Below are 18,127 nucleotides of genomic sequence, written 5' to 3'. Positions count from 1 at the left end.
CCCGTACAGGTCTCAGCCCCTGCCCCACATTTCCCCACAGCTGCCTCAGGCAGAGGCTAGCCCAGTGGGGTCCCAGAGCTGTCTGGGGGAGGCAGAGGTTCCAGGAAGGTGTTGGCCCCACAGGACCAAGGGGGAGAAAGCCAGCCTGCCCCCAGGTTTGTTGTCCCCACCTCAGCCCATCCCCACCTCTGTGGGGACAGCAGCTGGGTGAGGGGCAGGGGTTTGGGGCTGCCTCCAAACCCAGCTCAACACCTCTCAGGGTTTGACGCCCATGTGTTCCAGGTGACAGAAGTGACCCAGGACCCCCCGTTCCAGCTTTACCACAGGCTTGGGAGGAGTGAAAAAGATCTGCTCTATTAAACCTGCTGGAAAAAGGGTACAATGGGTGGTCTGTGGCATCCAAAGCACAACAGACGGTCTGGGGCATCCAAAGCCCTTGTGAAGCAACCACTACTTTTTCTTGCCACTTTTCTTCTTGCTTTCAATCAGGTGCAGCCCCTGCTTCTTGATGTCTTCCCGGGTGAGGACAAGGCCATTGTCTTTGTCAGCAAAATCAAAGGGGTCTGGAGGAGACAGTGGAGAGGAATGGGCTGGAGAGGGTCTGCAGGGGCACCTGTGCTGTGCCTGCATCCCTGGGAAGAGCTAGCAGGTTTTGGAGGGCTGGTGGCGTCCTGGAGAGCCCTCATGCCAAGCCCTCAGGCACAGGCACTGTCACACTGACTCTTCTACCCCAGCATCCCAGGGTGACCTGCAGGACCTGGTGATGCCACCGCTGTGGCCCATCTTCAACACTGCTGGGGCTTCCCATAAAGGTCTGGAGCTATGGGATGGTGGGTACAGCTCACATTTTGTTAGAAAAAGGTGCCAAAAGCTCATTGTCTCCTCCAAGAGCATCCTATAGGAGGAGGCCACAGGCAGAGTCAAGCACTGGTTATTCTTCACAACCAGGTGATTCTGAAGACAAGGGTCTCCTTCCTTGCTCCACCACATCTCTCCTTCTTCCTGCAGCGGCTCAACACTGACCACCCCACCAGCTGCCTTTGTTCTCCCACATCCCCATCTAAAATCACCACCCACTCTCAAAGCCTTGGAGACAGCCAAGGTCAGTCCCAACGTTGGGAAGCAATTCATGGGTTGGGGTCTGCTGGGACAGTGGGAGACAGGCAAGGAGGCCCAGAAATCCCAGTGGACAGGGACTAGGACAGTTGCTGTGGGACATGACCCCGCTGTGCTCTCCTACCTTGGACCCTACTGCCTATATCCTCAAAGGAAATCTTCAGGTTCTGTGGATCATTCATGATTGTTTTCTCTAGAAAATTTCTGACCTTCACAAAAGTCTGTGAAAGACACTCTGGGTTAATTGCTGAAGGGGAGGTGCGTGTTACAACCCAAGGGGTGCCCCACCTCGATGTTCCCCTAGAGGGGACACCCTGTAGTGCCCAGTGCCACCTAGGACTGAGCTGCTCCATGGCTCTTCCCTGGGGCCACCTCCATCCTCCCAGCTGGGAGGACAGCTTGTGATGGACCATCCAGGAGAGCCCCATATGGGTCCCAAAGACCACATCAGGGATGGAGCCCCCAAGCACCTCATTGTCCTCGTCAGGGCTGTGACTGTGGGAGGGCAGGTTGGCCACCCGCTGCACCAGGTACTGCAGCTTCTGCTCACAGTGCTGGAGCTTCTCCTCCACTCCCCTGGCCTCGAGAGAATCGTCCTGGGGTCAGAGAGAGAACAACCACCTTGGTGGGGAAAATGAGCCACTTGGGGTGATGGTGGCTGCACCAAGTGTTACTGCACTGTGCCATTGCACCACCAAGCACTGGCCAGGGCTGTTCTCATCCCAGTGCCACGCAGGTACCTGGCCAGGCACAGTGATGCCATGCAAATGGACAAAGAGGTTGTCGATGCCATTCTCAAACTCGAGCAGGAGCTCCTGGTTCCTCAGCATCTGGGCTTGCATCTGCTCCAGCCGAGCCTCTTCCCACTGCAGGTTCATCCTCAGCTCCTCCTCCAGCATCCTGGAACCAACCACATTCACATCCATACAAGTGCATAGGGGTGCAGAGACACCCCGAATCTGTTGCAAAAGCTGCTCAGGTTGCAGAGCAGAGATGCTGCCTGCAACCCAACTCCATGCTGCTGGTGCCACTTCCCATGTCAGGCAAGGAGCAAGGGTCCTCCTGCTGCCACAGCAGGAGCTTTGGGAGCACCCTGCTCAGAAAAACTCCCTGTGCAGGCGGGGTGAGCGGCTCACGTCCCACCCCCCCCGCCCCAAGGGTGATGGCCCAGTTGGCATGACTGTCCCAAGGCTAGCAGCACCTGATTGTGTTGGGGGGCTGGCGAAACTTCAGCTCAGCCTGCTTCAGCTCCAACTCCTTCAGTGTGTTCTTCAGTGCCTGCTTCTTCTCCTTGCACTCCTTGACATACTGCTCCAGGTCCACCGAGGACTTCTGCTGTGCCAGGAGCCTGCTGGGGATGTCCTGGCCGGGGGAGAGCATGAGGACTCAGCCCACGGCACTCCTGCAAGGTACAGGATCCTGGCCATGGCCTCAGGGAGGTTTCTGCACCATGGACTGCTGCAAGCTCATGTCATGGAGAAAAGCAGCTCCATCCCTGCCCACACAAGAGGGCCTTTGGGGGGCTCCAGGGGCAGAGGAGACCAGATAACCCCGCAATGAAACAAGGCGAGCAGAGAGGTCTCAGCTCCCCAGGGCTTGAGCAGCCCCAGGTTTTACCAGAGATGAGTTTTTACATTACCCAGAGGCGGGAACACTGTACTGCAGCCCTGGCTTTCTCTATCTTCTCAGTCACCAGGGCCTTGCACTCCATCTGGGACTTGGTGGCCTCCAGTTTGGTGCCTGAGGTGGGAGGGAAGCAGCATGGAAGGATGGTCTGTGGCTGCGCCCGTGTCCCACCCCATGCACCCCGACAGGTACTCACCCACCAGCGGGTCCTGTGGGAGCAAGTTCGGGAAGTCCATGGTGAGCTCGTACCTGGCTTGCTGCAAGGATGTTCATTGTCACCCCTTGAGCTGCTGGCACCCTGGGGGAGCTGGCCCTGCAGCCCACCCCACTCACAGGGGCCTCAGCACTGATGCCTGCCATCTGCCTGCAGCCCTGCCTGCAGCCCGCCTGCTGCCTGCCTTCCCCCAGCTCACCACTCTCAGGTGCCTTTCGCTTGCTTCCTTGAGCCAGTGTCTGTCGATGTGCACCTTCTGGGAGGCCAGGGAGTGGTACCTGAACTCTCTCTCTGCAAGGAACTGGGTTTCCATCTTGGCCATGTCCTCCTGGAACATATCAGAGAAGGGGGAAGTGGCAGCCAAAGCCAGAATGGACCTTTGTGGGCCAGCTGAGCTTCTGGGATGGCCAGCGTCAAAAATTACACCACCAACCCCCCCCCCCCCCCCCCCCCCCCGCCTCCCCATGTAAACAGGCTGGGAAGAAAACTGGGCAAGGAGGACTGGAAGATGAAGCATGCTGCCTTCACCATGACTGGTGCCTCAGGCAACCTGGCCCAAGAGTGAGACCTGGGAGAAGATATGGAGGCATCTAGGTGCTGTGGGCAAGCCCAGCTCAGTCTCTTTTGCTCTTTATTGCAGGAAGACTCACTAGCCCAGCACATGGTGTCATCTGTGGGCTCTGGAGGGTGGCAAAGGGCCCCGAGGTGCCCCGGACCATCTCACCTTGGTTAAATCAGCGGCTTTGAGGGCATCCAAGGCCATGAGCTCCATGTCTTCCAGCTCCCCATGGTACAGCTCGGCCATCCCACACAGGAGGTCAAGGTGCAGAGGCAGGTTGGCCAGCTCCTGGGACAAAGGGAACCACAGCACATCATCCCACCAAGACCCAGGGAACCCCTGCACTGTGGGGGGATGGAGAGGAGCAGGAGGACCTCGCTGGTTCGGGAGGGTGTCCCACCAGCACAGCCCCTTGACACCAGTTCAGCCCCTTCAGCTCCCCACCTTTGCAGGGGAGGCAGGTGGGATGATGGCACAGTGAGGAGGACCTCACCTTCCTCAGCACATCCCGCACTGCCAGGTACAGGGTGGTCACCTTCTGTCCAGCACGGACTTTTGTGAGCATCTTCTCAATGTTGTTCTCCAGCCGGTGAACCGCCTGGGGCAGAGACGAGGCGGGGTACACGGGGTGACCCAACTAGGCTAGCACCCAACCGGGGGGTGCAGAGGTTGGATTAAAGCTCCCTGCGGGTGCTGCCACCCCAGGAAGGGGTCCTGGGTACCTGCACCTGCGCCTGGTGCTGCTTGTCATCCATCTTGGTATCCTGCAGCTGCTGCAGCTGCCTCTTCAGCTCGTCCCGGGCTCGGCTCCGCTGCCTCAGCTGGTACAGCAGCATGTTGCACGTGTTCACCCGGTCATAGATTTCAGCCCGGAGCTTCTCCTGGGCCACCTGGATGGGCATGCGAACATTCGCCAGGCTGGAGTCAGGGCTTGCTGGGCACCCATGGGACAAGGGGGTCCTTCCTGGAAGACTCCCCCCAAGGCAGAGCTGGGCATGCTAGGATGTTGCTCCAGGACACCGTCACTCCCTTTCCAGGACGGGGTCTGGGACAGCTTTGCTCTGGGGGGCTGGTGGGGGTAAGGCAGAGGTGAACATATGCTGATGGCAATGGTGGGTCGGGCTTAGGGACTCTGCATAACACAGACCCAGGGCTGGGTGTCAATAAAATTGATCAGTGCCCCAGATTTGGATGCTGGCGGAGAGCAGTGGCACCTCTCTGTCTCTGCAAGAGGCCCCCGGGCAAAGGCAGCTGTGCGGGGCCGGCACATCTATCTCCACAGGCTGATAACCAGGTCATAACCTTGGGAGAGGCAGTGAAGGGCAGAGACAGCATCCCTCTCTCCCAGGGATGCAGCTGGACCCCGCAGGAACCTGGGCAGCTGCAGGGACACACAGGGTGGGACGGCCAGGAGCTCTGCTGGGGCAGAGGGATCTGCTCAGGGACCTAAAGGAGGACCTGCATGGATGGGTCCTGCAGTGGAAAGGGACCCAAGGGACCACACACGAACACTCCGTGTCTTGCCGGACCCTGCTGTTACCTCCACTGTCTTCCTGGCCAAAGTGATGCCCAAGTGCTTCTGCGCTCTGCAAGCCTCAGAAATGGTGAGCTTGTTGCACTGTGAGCAGGAGAGGGGCAGAGAGAGCATGTCACTGCCAGCCTGGGGACGGTCACATCCCAATGCGGCCCTGCGCTGCCTGCTCCTGGAGAGGACTGCTGGAGGAGCTGGCTCTGCAGGGCCAGCACCAGGCAGGGGTACAGCACATGGGACCTGCCGGTACCTTCTGAACAACGCCCAGGGCACGGACGTCCTCCTGCACCGCCTCACGTAGGTGGGGGAGCAGCTCTCTGTTCTGACCAAGCTTTTCCTCCCATGACTGCGTGAAAAACTTCCTCCCTTGCTCTGGAGGACATTAAGCTGCTGTTGGTACCATGCAGGACTATGCAGGGACCAAGAGCCCCCACCCTCCCCGGGCTGTCCCCGCGAAGCTGAAGGGGCAGCACCTTGCAAGGTGATGATGGTGTGCAGCTCCTGGACGTGCTGGCTGAGGTTTGCCTTCCGAGCGCCGGCACTCCTGCCTCGGCCCTGCAGCCCCGCTGCGTGTGTGGCAGCCATGGCGGCTCCACTGCCTGGTGGGGATGTCGCCGGGCTGTGACCACGCACGGAACCGTCGCCGTGGCACCTCCAACTGCCGCACACTGCACAGCTCCTGCTCGGCCATCACCTCCTGCTCGGCCATCGCCGCCCACAGCCCCTTCTTCTCCACTTCTGCGGGCAACACGTTAATTAATAACCAATTACTGAGCTCTCTGAGGTAGCCAAAGGCAGGGCAGGTAGTGGGGATCCCAGTTCCACTTCCAATCAAGTTGCAACCCACCCAGGCCAGGGAGTCATCCAAGCCCCACCAGAAACAGGGTGAGGACAATTCCAGGGAAAATACACGTACACTTACACCCAAACACACTACCAACGCGCTCCTGGAAGCTGCTGGCTTATTTCAGATGGGAAGAGGAGTCTATTACTCCCTACATATGTAGCTTCAGAAATTTCAGTTAATTAGTCAGGAAACGGTTGTGCAGGAGTTACGCTCCTGTTGAAACAGGCAAGAACAAACCAGCTACCAATACTGATATTTATTTTGATGCTTACCATACATTCTTGCTGAACCACAAATATGATGAGAAATGCAAGCATGTACATTTATTTGTTGATAAATAAAATCAAGCTTCCTCTACGAGGGAAAATCCTTAATGTTTGATTTGCAGAAAGGAAGGAAATTGCCTTTCTAGCACCAAGCTCGTAAATCAGCTTTAAGTTTCTGTAACTCAGGATCTTTAACCTGCAGCCATCCTATTGCACTCTAGGTGTTGAGCATAGAACACGAAGAAATGACAGGACTGTGAAATCAAGTATTACTGACACAGTATCATCTGAGGCTCTTACTCAGCGTCTCATTTGCAGATTTATAAATTGCACGTTAGCACTCATTGCCAGTGACAAGCTAAATATCAACGTTATCATCTTCAGTGCTTCACAAAGTGTGCATAAAGAGATGGCCGTTTGAAAAACAAGCAGTTAAGGGTTTGTACACATGAGGAATCTTGCCATTCTGTCCATAAATGTAGAGATCTCCACATGGAGGCTGTGTCCACATGGCAAATACAGTAATTATGCCACTAAACTTCCCTGGGCAGCATTTAAACACCATGGAAGATTACCCTGGGGGCAAGAGAAAGCATTTTAAAATGGATAAAATGGTTCAAGAATCTCCATTTCACTGGCTCTCAGCAGAACACAGACTCTATAGTGGCAAGTCCTTCCAAAATATTACTAAGGAAATTTAACCCAACCTTGCACAAGCTTGTCAACAGACTGCCGCAGAGATCAGCTTCCAAAAGGAAGGCTTAGATCTAGTCCTGCAGGCCCCCTGCACTTGACAGGTCAAACCTTTCCTCCTCCGGCTGACTTCAACTCTCCCTGCTTAAATTCTAGAAAATTCACAATGCGTTAATGATACAAAGGAAAAGGTCACGTCAAGAGTAAAAATCAGAGCTCTGTTGAATTGTCATATAACAGACAGTCATGCGCTCTAAAAGCGAACAGCAAACAATGAACACAACACACGCTCATCTGGGAGAGAGGTCTAGTCGTTGTCTAGCCTGCAGCTCCTGACTTGCTGTGTACTATCAGCATGGAAACAGCTACGTAATTCTAAAGGCTCCTTAAATTCCTGCTGGTTTAGCTTTTAGTCACCCAAGCACATATGCTTTGCCTGGTGGTTTGTAGTTTTACTATCTCCTTCTCCAGTTGTTGTCCTCTCTTTCCCTCTTCTTTGAAATACCCAACTTCAACTTAAAAGCATTTGTTTAACACAGCTGAAACAAGGTTTAACAGAATTATCAAGAACTATGTACTGTGCCTCAGAGGCTGGCTGGAAGTTCTCTGCATGTATTAGAAAGCAGCATAAAAAGACAGAAGATAAAGGACAGCTGCCAGAATTGTTCTCTATCGCACTAAAAAGGGGCACATACAAACAGTTACCGCTAGGGAATTACAGCCCAACAAAAGCCTCTCTAGCTCAATGGCCAGAGGCCACCACTGCCTGTTCGAGATTCATTTTATCATGTGAACCAGAACAGCTCACAAGCGCAAGGTACCCCTTCAGCCTACAAAAACCATCACTGCAGTCAGAGATACCGCCTATACTATTAACAAAAATAATTATTTCTTTCTGTATCTATAATATATAAATAGATGATAATTAATTTTTATTAATGTAGCTAAATATATTTTATGAATAAGTTATTTGGAAAACATTTTTTCTACATCAGCAAGTACTGTTACATCCAGTGAAGGATATCTTTAAGAATGGTCCTTTAAAGTACTCTACTTATCAAGCAGCCAATTATGGAAGTCTAAGTCAGTTTTCATGCTGCCTAGAGATTGGTTTTTAGACATGATCCACACTTTGCACCTGTTTAGAAGTGAAAATGCAGTGCGTTCTTCTTAAGGTTCCTCTCCTCACATACAAAACCCACCCCTCAGTGACCTATGCAATCTTCCACTCAACACTGACAATTTAAAGTAAAAATGATTGGCACCGTATCGGTCAAACACTCTTCAATAGCAACTCTTAAAGTAAATCAAAGCCAGAGTAACTTCCATATCACGTCTTAATTCAATCCTCATTAGTGCAACTCCAACACAAAATGTTCCTACAGGCAAAGACATTTGTAAACCAAGCAAGTGTAAAATGATAAAAAAACAAAACACACCGCATGGAAAAATCCCAAAGGATTAGTGTCAGAAAATATTTGGCAGCAAGAGATTGGAAAAAACACGAAGGCCTAACAGAAGAGAGCGGCTAATGCCAGTCATTTTGTAGGACGTTGTTAAAGTAGAACTGCTGCAGGAAGGTTTTCATTATTCAAGCTTTTCATCTCCTTCCTCCACATCTTTCAGACTGAGCACTTCCAGTGTTCCTTTCCCTTTTGTCTCACTCCGGATCAGCTCATCAATCTCTCTGAAGCAGCCTGGGTCAATAAGGCACACCTGAAATGTTTCACATTTCATCAGTCAAGCAGTAATATTTGATTTTCATCAGCCCCTTTTCAAGGTCTAACATTAATTCTCATTTAAAAAAAAGATGTTGTTTAGTTACTGAGAAGGACTTTGCAGGGTTGGTAAGTGATTTCTATCAAGTAATCCTTCCACAGAAGTTCTGCAGTTCCATTTACCCATGCTGGACATGCCTTTTGACAGCTGGGATTGCTAGATTCTAAACTGTTCTCAGAAAGCTTTTTACTAATACCAAATCTTGCTTTATCACAGTTTATTTTTTAAAAAACTAATTAGCCACTGTCAAAATACAGGCCTGACCCACCAAATAAATAAGAGTAACATTCCACATATGCAGAGAAACTTATCAGTGTTGTAGGATAATCACTGCTGAGAGAAATTACACTGTGCTTCTCCTCAGCATGAAGCAGCAATCTCTGTATAACAAAGGCTACTTTCAAGCTTACATCACTAGGATTGTGTGAAATTAAAAACTACAAACTACACCTCTAATTTAAAATCTCTGGTAAACTTGCAGTTTATCTAAACAACTTCTATTTATTAATTCATCTTCTAGTAAAATGTACAGGTGTAGTCAAATCAAGTATGAAACCCAAGGACTGCTTTATGCCTTACAATTTCCAACTGTTCATGGAAGTCTTCATTCTCAATAACTTTAATCAGTGGCTTCAGCTTCTCTTTTAGTTTCTTCCCCTCCTTTGCTGGAAGAATAAACCGTAGCCTCATGTGAGCACGTTCAATTTGCATGGTTTCCTTTAACTGTCTGATCACTTCCAATGCCTGTTAAGACATTAAAAAGAGCATTTATATACCTACTTAAAACACACCACACAGGTCAAAATCTCAAATCCTTTGCATTAGCTTCAGACACATTTCTCAGTACTGATCACTGCCACTCTGCTGCAGGGAGTTTGCTATTTTGATAGATTAAGAAGACAGAGTTCTTGCTTTTTGTGACCACTTCAAAAACTTGAAGACCTGTCTGAAATAATGTTAAACAGCAGTTGTACTGCAAAACAACAGAAACCCATGTGGCTCAGATGCAAAGCCTGTTTACTACCTCAATTAAAATAAATTATAAACCTTTTATTTGTGTTCCAGGCATACCACTGTTGCTGCTTTAATAAGTTTCTTTCTTTTTCTCTTCCCTGAATTGTTAGAAAACAAACTGCAGGAGTTTCTGAAGCTGCTTGTATCCAGCATTCAACTGCCAGCCAACTGAGTAATCACTCTGCGGGCTTTAGACCACAGGGCTTTATTGATCCCTCTGGGACTGCTAACAGAGAAATTACACTTGAAACGACACCTCTGAGCAGAAGCTGATTTTGTGAGAAAACAAACCTGCTGCTTTGTGCTCTTGTGTGGTTTGACGGAGTAGTGAATATCCTTCATAGCTCTTTCTATAAGGATTACTGTATATGGCCTCTTTGTTTCAGGATTCACACATTTGTCAGCCACAATAGTTGCGATGTCCCTAAACATCTGCTCCAGCTGTGTGTGTCGTTCTTTGTCCGATACCTGCAGCTCCCCTTTTAATAAAATCTGTACAGTAAAAATAAAGAAATCAGTTAATAAACATCACAGATGTTTCACTCTAACAAGTGAAAACTCAAATAACTTTTTAAAATTTAACAATTGTTTGAATGGTTTGGTTAGGCGTGAAGTGCAGGAAAAGAATAACCATGTTAATAATGTACACCATTATGAAAGACAACACTGGAAAGACTTCAGACAAAAAACCCACCACAAAAATACTAAACTACAAAAAGAGAAGCACCGATTTACTTGAACTCTCATCACCCACAACAAGTCCACAGGTCATATCCTACCAAGAAGGACTATGAAATTAAATCTTAACCCTTAATTGAACTGTCCAAAGTAGAGCAACTGTCCCCTTCTTTTCCTTGCATCCTTAATAACGTATCTTAGGAGAGACACTCTTCAGTGCTAGCTAACCTTTTTCCTGTGACCATAGGCATCAGCGCATAGAAGCTATATGCTATACGGAACACTCGGAACTCTTTTCAGCCAGATGCATATATAAAATTTAAGACTACACCACAGGGTTACCACTCCTTTCTACCCATTTCTTAACAAATTAACAACCCTTTTGCCTACAGCAGCACCACATTCTATGAAAAGCTTCCAGTAACAAACGAACGTACCATTTCTGCCTGACCCTTCTGTTAAACATTCGGAAAGTCTTCTCCAAGGTTTTATAAAGCAAAGCGTGTGAAACCTACCATCTTACAGATTTCTGTTTGGTCATCTGTCCCAAAGGCTTGAACGAGATCTTCCTTCTTTGCGACCTGGCCCTTGGAAACATTGACAAACACCGTGTGCGTCTGCAGGACCTCATCGAGATCTTTCTCCCTAGAGATTAGGGCAGGGTTAGAAAACTTGTTAAGTCAGCAATGTAAGAGAGAGCACACGAGTTTTTAGCGAAGGCAAACAAGTCCTGCTGCCAAGGCCTGAATCGTTGGAACCTGGAAACTTCTCTTATCGAAGCGTCACTCTCCCGGGAAGGGCAGGGGCACCGCAGCGCCCCGGGCCGCCCCCCCTTCCCGCCTCCCACGGGCCCCACCCGGGTACCCGCGTCTCCCACGGCCTTCACAGCCGGGCACCACGCAACCTCCCCGGCTCCACGGCCGATCCCCAAGCGGGCCTCCTCCTCCTCCTCCTCCTCCCCGGCTACCTCCACAGCCGGATCCCTCCTCTCCCGGGACCCCCTCCACAGGAGTGTGCCCCCCACCCCCCCCGCCACAGTCGAGTCCCCACACAGGCCTTCCCGCCCCCCCCAGCCGTCGCCCCTCGGCCAGGCCCCGCCGGTGGCGGCCGGTCACTCACGCTCCGCTGCGCCATCCCATGACCTTGTTGCGGTAGCAGGCGATCTCGAAGCGCTTTCCGCCGCGCCGCGCCCGCACCACGGCCACGTTGGTGAGGCGGATCTGGTTCGTGGGGGTGAAGATGGACATGGCGGCAGCCGCTCCTGCGCCACTGGCGGGAGCGCGCGGGGCGGGGGGCGGGGCCGCCCCACGCTGCCTCCCCATTGGCCGTCGCCACGCCTTCCCCGCCCCCTCCCTCCCTCCCCCGTCGCGCCAGCAAAAGCCGTCCGGAGGGAAACGGGGAGAGGCGGCGGGGGTGGCCGGAAGGGGAGGCGGGCGGCGCGTGGCCTGAGGCGAGGGGGCTGCGGCGGTGAGGGCCGCGGGACCGGGAGTCGGGTGTAGCGCGGGGTGTGGGGGGGGTAATGACCGTGAGGGGTGTGTGTCGGAGGAGGGTGGGGTGGTAATAACTGTGAGGGGTGTGTGTGTGTGGGGGGGGTGGTGGGGGGGGGGGGTAATAACTCTGAGGGGGGGTGAATAACCGTGAGAGGGGAGTGGGGGGGGTTAATAACTGAGGGGTGTGTGGGGGTGTGTGTGTGGAATAACTGGGTGGGTGGGTGGGTGGGGGGGTAATAACCGTGAGGGGTGTGTGTGTTGTGGGGGGTGTTAATAACCGTGAGGGACGTGGGGTGTGTGTGGGTAATAACCCTGAGGTGGTTACTGGTGGGAGGGGGGGGAATGGGGGTTCTGTGTGAGGGGCTTGTACAGAAGGGTCGTTATATGGGTGGGGATGAGTACAGAGGAGGAATTAAATAGGTTGGGCTTGGGGGGAGGGCAGAGGGCCAGGTACAAGGGTGTGGGGCAGGGGGCAGCTCCAGTGGGGTATCAGGCATGGGGAGGAGGGTGCTGTGGGGTAATTGCAGGCGGGGAGGTACAGGGGGTGAGGTGGAGCGGGATACCTAGGCTGCTGCAGGTTTCTGGAGCCCCCATTGAGGGGTTTGCTGCTTGTGTGGGCTGACAGCACTGGGGCTGCCAACACAAGGGGAAGCACTCTTTTGTTTTGGGAGGTTTGGTGTTACTGGTGGAGGGGTGAGGAGCATTCCCTTAAGCTTTTGATCTGGTACTGTAAGTAACAGCCCAGGGGAAAAGTAAGATAGCAAAGTTTCCAGCCTCTTGGAAATACTTGGTTTCTGTGCTCTTGTCTGATGTCTGCAAAAACAAGATCCAAGAGGACTGCAGATAACAGTAGGAGGGTGTCATCTGTGTTTCTCAGTCAATAAATGTCACAAACAAGCCCTATTTAAGCTCCTGAATGTTTCATAGGAAATGGATAATCACACGCACTGCATAAGCACGCTCATGGCTACAATATCACGTAACCTGAATGTGCTGAACCAACTTGAAAAACCTTGGTTGTTCCAAATCAAACTTCACTCACATGATAGAATTCCAAAAAAGTACTTTCAATTGAATCCAGGTTTGAGTCTGGCCTTGAAACTCTGGGACAAAACTGTTGTCATCAGTGTTGTACCTAATGCATACAAGCAAGGGTTGTGTTCAGCAGCAAGCTCTGTAGAGACAATTTCCCTCTTGAAATGGAGCTTTCTAGCTCCACAGATGTGCATGTGTTGGGTCTCTGCAAAACTAAGGCCAGTATGATACAGTGGATATTTCACAAGGACTTTCTACTTTCGGACACTTGAACAGGCGCAAGTATTTTCTGCCTTTCCTTATAACAGAACCTGCCCTATCTAAAAAAAAACAAAACCAATGGAGTTTTGGTATGACAGCCTAAAATGTTAGCTTGGATACACAGGTGAAACTCAGCCGATACACTTCTGAGGAGGTGAAGGCTCCTTGATTCAATTGTAGTGTCTTGTCTTTAGCCAAAAGCTGTTTTCTGCAGAGCCTGAGGAATAGCTAATGGCATGAGACTGTGGGTACTGTATGATTACTTTTTGTGTCCTCATTCTAAATTCATACTGTTAGGAATCTGCTCTTGCTAAATCTGTGATTTAATCTAGATTTAGATGTCTCAATGGATACGTGGAACTTCTATACGTGCCTGGTGTCCTTATGGCTGCATAGATTTTACATCTATTCTGCTGTTGCTTTTGGGATCAGCATTTGGATTGTCATTCAGTTCACCACCACCAAAACCAAAAAGAAGGTAACTGAACATGTAAACACTCTTGCTTGAGAAGACCCCAAAAATCTATGTGTGGACGTAAATAGCTGCTGGGTGAAGGTGCCCAGTAGTGCAGTGAAATGTGCTACTTCACTGTGGGCCCACCTAGGTTGTTGCAAATCCGAAACATAGTTTAGTTCATCTGATGGTTATAATCCTCAGTCTGGATTGTTTTATGTTTCTGGCTAGCTAAATGCCCTCATTGCTGTGATGTTAGAGCAGCTCTCAGCTGAACACTTCTCACTTTGTTACTGAGATAATGTGTCAGCCTGGGTTGCTGTGTCGCTTCAAGTAAATCACTCTGCTTGTGCCCAGTGTTTTCATGTTTATGTTTCCAGTGATGTTAATGACAAGGTTGGACTGGTGTTAGAATGGGAGTGGGATTAGGCCATTCAGGAATTTAAAACCTCCTCATGCAGGTGAGTAAAGCTCTGCTGCATAAGTTGGAAGGTTCTCAGGTTCAGCTGGATCCTGTTATTTCCCCGGTGTGTGAGATGAGTGTATCTGTAGCATGGCTTAGTTCAGAGGAATAGTTACTCCTGTGTTTAGGTGTGAGAGAAACAAAAATGCTTTGACTGTTGCATTTGTGTAGTGCTGAGAGTCTGGTCAGAGGATTTGAATTTTAAATGCTTTTGGGAAAATGGGGTTAATGTCACTTTGAAAAGGGATTGAATGCAACACAGTGCTTGTTTCACAGGGTGAAAAATCCAACGGAAATCCTGCTTCTTTTGAAGGGATAGAAGATAAAGTAGTAAATGGATATGCCACCCTGCAGGCAAAGGAGGTCTATGTTGCTGGGCTAAAGATTTTCTACGGGTCTCAGACTGGCACAGCAAAGGTATAAGTTTTTTTCACACACGTGAAGTTGGTTTGAAACGTTGTCGAGATTCAAATATGTTGCTTGCCTTAGAAATACTGCAGTGTGTAAAAATCTGAAAGTTCATCAGAAAGTTCATCAGCTCATTAGAAGTCATTGCCCAACATGAAAGATAAGTGAAAATTATATAAAAACAACTATTTTTCTACTCCCTGTAAGTGGGGCATGCAGTAGAGACATTGATTATAAAGCTTAAAGTTTACTCTTACAATATACTCTTAATTTGCTAGCAGGTTGTCTTAGAGCGAAGGGCTATTTTGGGTGCTTTCTCAAAAAGAAATTTAATTTGTGTGTGTAAATGTAAAATCATGAGTCATTAAAATTCATGTAAACCTATTCTTTTACCCAGAATACTTTTTTATTTTAACATGAGGAATTATAGGTCCAGTGTCCAGTTCTCCTGTGTTATTGTTCTTTCTGTGCTGGGAGAAATCTTGTGACTGGGCATAGCAGGGCTTGTTTGTATCTTATGGTAGTTGGGTTGAAGTATTTGATAACTTTCTACATTTCTTTTTTCAGAGATTTGCCAAAGGTCTGGCTGAAGCAGTTATTTCCCTTAATTTGCCTGTGGAAGTTATTAGCATGGGAGACTATGATCCAGATGATTGTTTATCAGAGGAGGTAGGTACATCATAAATATGAATAATAAATACAAGTTTTTCCTGAGATTGTGAAAGCTGTTTTCCTCTTGTATTTCTCTCCTGTTATCCTGGAAATCCCCAAAGTTGTGTGTTTGAAAATTGCTTCCTTTCTATGTAAGTGAGTATAGCCCATCAATCCTCAGCAGAAAATACCTAAATTTTGAAAATTACTATGAAAGGATCATATAGAATATCTTAATGCTGACAGTGGCTTTGTATGAGCTAGTGCTGTAACTTGGGTGTGAGTTATGTGAGTGGCTGCACCAGGTCCCTCTGTTCTGTCTCTGACAATGTACACCTGGGGAAATGTTCAAAATCAGAATAAGTAGATGGTGGTACTTTTGCAGCCTTCATAGACTTACAAGTTAGAAACTTCTTGTGAGGTGTATTTATATTGAGTAATCCTTGATGGATTTTTCTTCTGTGAATATTGATAGTTGCTTTTTGAATCCATGGGAGACTTTATTGCTGCAGGAGTATTCAAGAAGCTGTTGATTGGGGTGGGGAAGATAGATGTCCAGTTCTTTTTTAGCACTGAGTGTCTGTTAAGTAGGGGAAAGACAGCTTGATCTCTCTTGGCTAGTGTAGGATGGCTTTGCAGGGAGAGTGGCCATTCCACTGTTGGGATTAGCACCTGCAGCATCCCACATGGAAGGCTATTAACCCACTTAGCAAAAAAACTTGTCTTTTGACTTCTTCCAGCTGCCCATGTGTGACAGCTCTCTTGCTGATGTAAAGTGTTCTGAAAAATGCAGTGATCTTTCCTATTCTGTTTTGTTTATATTATTAGACAACCAGCAGGAACATTTGTGTGTTCTTGGTAGCTACATACACAGATGGACAGCCAACCGAGAGTGCAGCGTGGTTCTGCAAGTGGTTAGAAGAGGCTGCAAATGACTTCCGCTTTGGGAAAACTTATCTGAAAGGCCTGAGATACGCTGTGTTTGGCTTGGGAAACTCAGTTTATGTTGATCATTACAACACAGTAAGTATCTCCTGTGCACCTTTCTTTGATTTCTGCTCCTCTGAAAGGCTAAGCTTTCTTAAATGCTACAAAACTGAATGATACTGGTAGTTTGTGTGAGAATTGCAGCTGTTGTGCGGACTTGATTAGGGACTGGGTTTAGGGCACAGGCAGTGCAGCTGTGAAGTAATTGTGTTGCCCTTTTAAATGAGAAAGGAGTCCTGTAAGCACTGCATTAATCTGGGAGGTATGGTAATACATTTGGTGAATCCTTACTGAGTTAATTTCCCAGCTTTGAAAGCTTTCCATCAGTGTTATGAGGGCACAGCACTGTAAACCCTCTCACCTGCTGCCTTTTAGTTTAGAGCACTTTTCCTGAACTTATGTAGTTTGCTGTATTGTGTGGATTTCAACTTTATTTCCTGACGTAAAATATGGCAGTATCTTAGCCTGGTAATTAGTTTCATTTTAGTCAGAAGAATGGCTTGGCTTGTCACCAGGTTGTTATGTTTGTATAGCTGGGGCCATATGAAATGTGTTATGCATGTGGCCATTTTGACCAATGAGCATTGCACAAAGCAGCTTGTTCCCAGTGCTCATCTCTTATCACATCAGAGTAATAGCAGAGGTATTTTCAGATGAGAGCCTGAGGGTGTGTGCTGGTGTTCAAACTGACTTCTGTCTGTGCTTTCAGTCAGCAGGTGAGAGGGAGTCCAGAAGTCCCTGCCTTGCAGTCCTGTGCAGCTCACTAGCTCTGTTTCCAGGCTTGGTCCTTGCTTTCTTAGTTGCCTGCTTTGTTTAACTTGGACTTCATTTAATTTCCCTCTAACTTTCGTCCTATCCTAGGTTGGAAGAAATATTGACAGGTGGCTGTGGATGCTCAGTGCCAGCCGCATCATGACTCGTGCTGAGGGGGACTGCAATGTGGCGCAGAGCAAGCATGGCAGCATTGAGGCCGACTTTGAAGCCTGGAAAGCCAAGTTCCTCAGTCGGCTCCAGGCCCTCTGCAGAGGGGAAAAGAAGCCCTGCAGTGGGAAGTGCAAGAAAGGGAAGTGCAAATCTCTGGGGAAGCAGAGCAAGGAGAGCTCAGATCATGAACATGGTGCATCAGAATATGAGAATACTGAGGTAGAGCCAAAATCCGTGGGACCTTATTTCTGTTTTAGTGCCCCTTGGAGCACTATTTGACTTCTCTCTTTCCTTCTACAGCCCAGAGGGGTGGTCTGGGAGCTTGATACTACTTTGTTCTGGAGCAGGGGGGAAGAGGGATGAGATCCCATGGCAGATAACAAGTAGAATAAGCCATCCGAAAAGAAGGACCAAAGAATTAGTGATGGACCTTGGCTAGATGGCATTTATATGATGAGGGAGTCTTCTGCTTGAATAGGGGGAGGTATATGTTGTGACATATGCTCCAGGGAGCCAGTCTGGGTTGTCATCAGGGTCTTTGCTTTGTCTCATGGCCAAAGTAAGCATTTGGTTCCCTGTGAGCAGTTAACATGCTTCCACTTCAACTTGTTGAAGCTTAGGTGGTTTGCCTGCATCCCAAGATTTTGCCAAAGGCATTTGGGGAAGTGTTATCTGAGCAAGTCCTGTTGTAAATCTTCTGAATGTGCCTGTAATTATTTGTGTGTCTTCTGGAGTGTTTGTTGATTGCAGGTTTTAAAATAAGAAATCCTCTCTCTTGCGCTACAGTGCAAGACCCAGAGCTGCTATGGTACTTTAATCCTCCCTGCAAGCCATTTATTGTGGGTTGGAAATTATTGCTATGGCCATGCTGAATTTTGTAGGGAAATAGGGGCTCTTCTGACTGAGTGGGTTTGAGAGTGCTGACTCCTGCAGGAACAAGAGGAATAAATCTTGCTGTTACACCAACACCAATGCTGTTGTGCTGTACCTTGGCTGCGTACAGAAAGGGAGGCAACTTCTCTACTCTGTGAAGAGTTTGACTTGGAAAGCAGATCTCTCGCTCCCTGTTCATTCAGACAGGGGCACTTGGAGGAGTTAAAGGGGTTTAGGCTTCTAGATCATCACAGTATG

General features: G+C 49.0%; 3 protein-coding genes across 4 annotated transcripts in view; 1 reads left to right on the top strand and 2 right to left on the bottom strand.

The window, feature by feature from the left end:
• Positions 1-450: 450 nt before the first annotated feature.
• CCDC183 (coiled-coil domain containing 183) lies at positions 451-5,631 on the bottom strand. Its single transcript, XM_049802447.1, has 14 exons — positions 5,520-5,631; positions 5,297-5,418; positions 5,056-5,133; positions 4,238-4,405; positions 4,009-4,113; positions 3,681-3,803; positions 3,156-3,284; positions 2,939-2,999; positions 2,756-2,856; positions 2,315-2,478; positions 1,857-2,019; positions 1,587-1,712; positions 1,241-1,337; positions 451-563 (listed from the first exon to the last, which is right to left on the bottom strand). The coding sequence occupies exons 1-14, from the start codon at positions 5,629-5,631 to the stop codon at positions 451-453; spliced, it is 1,662 nt and encodes a 553-aa protein (XP_049658404.1).
• Positions 5,632-6,194: 563 nt separating this feature from the next.
• Positions 6,195-11,612, bottom strand: SBDS (SBDS ribosome maturation factor). The gene is made up of 5 exons (XM_049803798.1): positions 11,443-11,612; positions 10,839-10,968; positions 9,937-10,137; positions 9,211-9,375; positions 6,195-8,568 (listed from the first exon to the last, which is right to left on the bottom strand). The coding sequence occupies exons 1-5, from the start codon at positions 11,568-11,570 to the stop codon at positions 8,440-8,442; spliced, it is 753 nt and encodes a 250-aa protein (XP_049659755.1). The 5' UTR covers positions 11,571-11,612; the 3' UTR covers positions 6,195-8,439.
• Positions 11,613-11,746: 134 nt separating this feature from the next.
• The window catches only part of LOC126039943 (S-adenosyl-L-methionine-dependent tRNA 4-demethylwyosine synthase TYW1-like), a 112,025-nt gene continuing 105,644 nt past the window's right edge, over positions 11,747-18,127 (top strand). Inside the window, exons 1-6 of one of the 2 annotated variants that reach the window (XM_049803787.1) lie at positions 11,747-11,790; positions 13,442-13,587; positions 14,303-14,443; positions 15,002-15,103; positions 15,914-16,108; positions 16,934-17,215. In XM_049803787.1, the coding sequence (XP_049659744.1) occupies positions 13,456-13,587; positions 14,303-14,443; positions 15,002-15,103; positions 15,914-16,108; positions 16,934-17,215 (852 nt within the window). In that variant the 5' untranslated portion in view covers positions 11,747-11,790; positions 13,442-13,455. Of the gene's footprint in view, positions 11,791-13,345; positions 13,358-13,441; positions 13,588-14,302; positions 14,444-15,001; positions 15,104-15,913; positions 16,109-16,933; positions 17,216-18,127 lie in introns of those variants that run through there. The other variant, XM_049803788.1, reaches the window with a different exon arrangement.

The sequence above is a fragment of the Accipiter gentilis genome, chromosome 6 (assembly GCF_929443795.1).
Source record: "Accipiter gentilis chromosome 6, bAccGen1.1, whole genome shotgun sequence".
Classification (NCBI taxonomy): domain Eukaryota; kingdom Metazoa; phylum Chordata; class Aves; order Accipitriformes; family Accipitridae; genus Astur; species Astur gentilis.
Note: the sequence above shows the minus strand (reverse complement) of the source record. Positions and strands in the feature narration are given on the sequence as shown.

Excerpts from the sequence above, each read along its gene's own strand:
- SBDS (XM_049803798.1), bottom strand. The coding sequence starts at position 11,570 with ATGTCCATCTTCACCCCCACGAACCAGATCCGCCTCACCAACGTGGCC. Across the intron at positions 10,969-11,442 it reads ATGGGATGGCGCAGCGGAGC|GGAGAAAGATCTCGATGAGG; the intron begins GTGAGTGACCGG and ends CCTAATCTCTAG. Across the intron at positions 9,376-9,936 it reads ACAAGAGCACAAAGCAGCAG|GCATTGGAAGTGATCAGACA; the intron begins GTTTGTTTTCTC and ends ATGTCTTAACAG.
- CCDC183 (XM_049802447.1), bottom strand. The coding sequence starts at position 5,631 with ATGGCTGCCACACACGCAGCGGGGCTGCAGGGCCGAGGCAGGAGTGCC. Across the intron at positions 3,285-3,680 it reads AAGCCGCTGATTTAACCAAG|GAGGACATGGCCAAGATGGA; the intron begins GTGAGATGGTCC and ends GATATGTTCCAG. Across the intron at positions 564-1,240 it reads TATAGGCAGTAGGGTCCAAG|ACCCCTTTGATTTTGCTGAC; the intron begins GTAGGAGAGCAC and ends TGTCTCCTCCAG.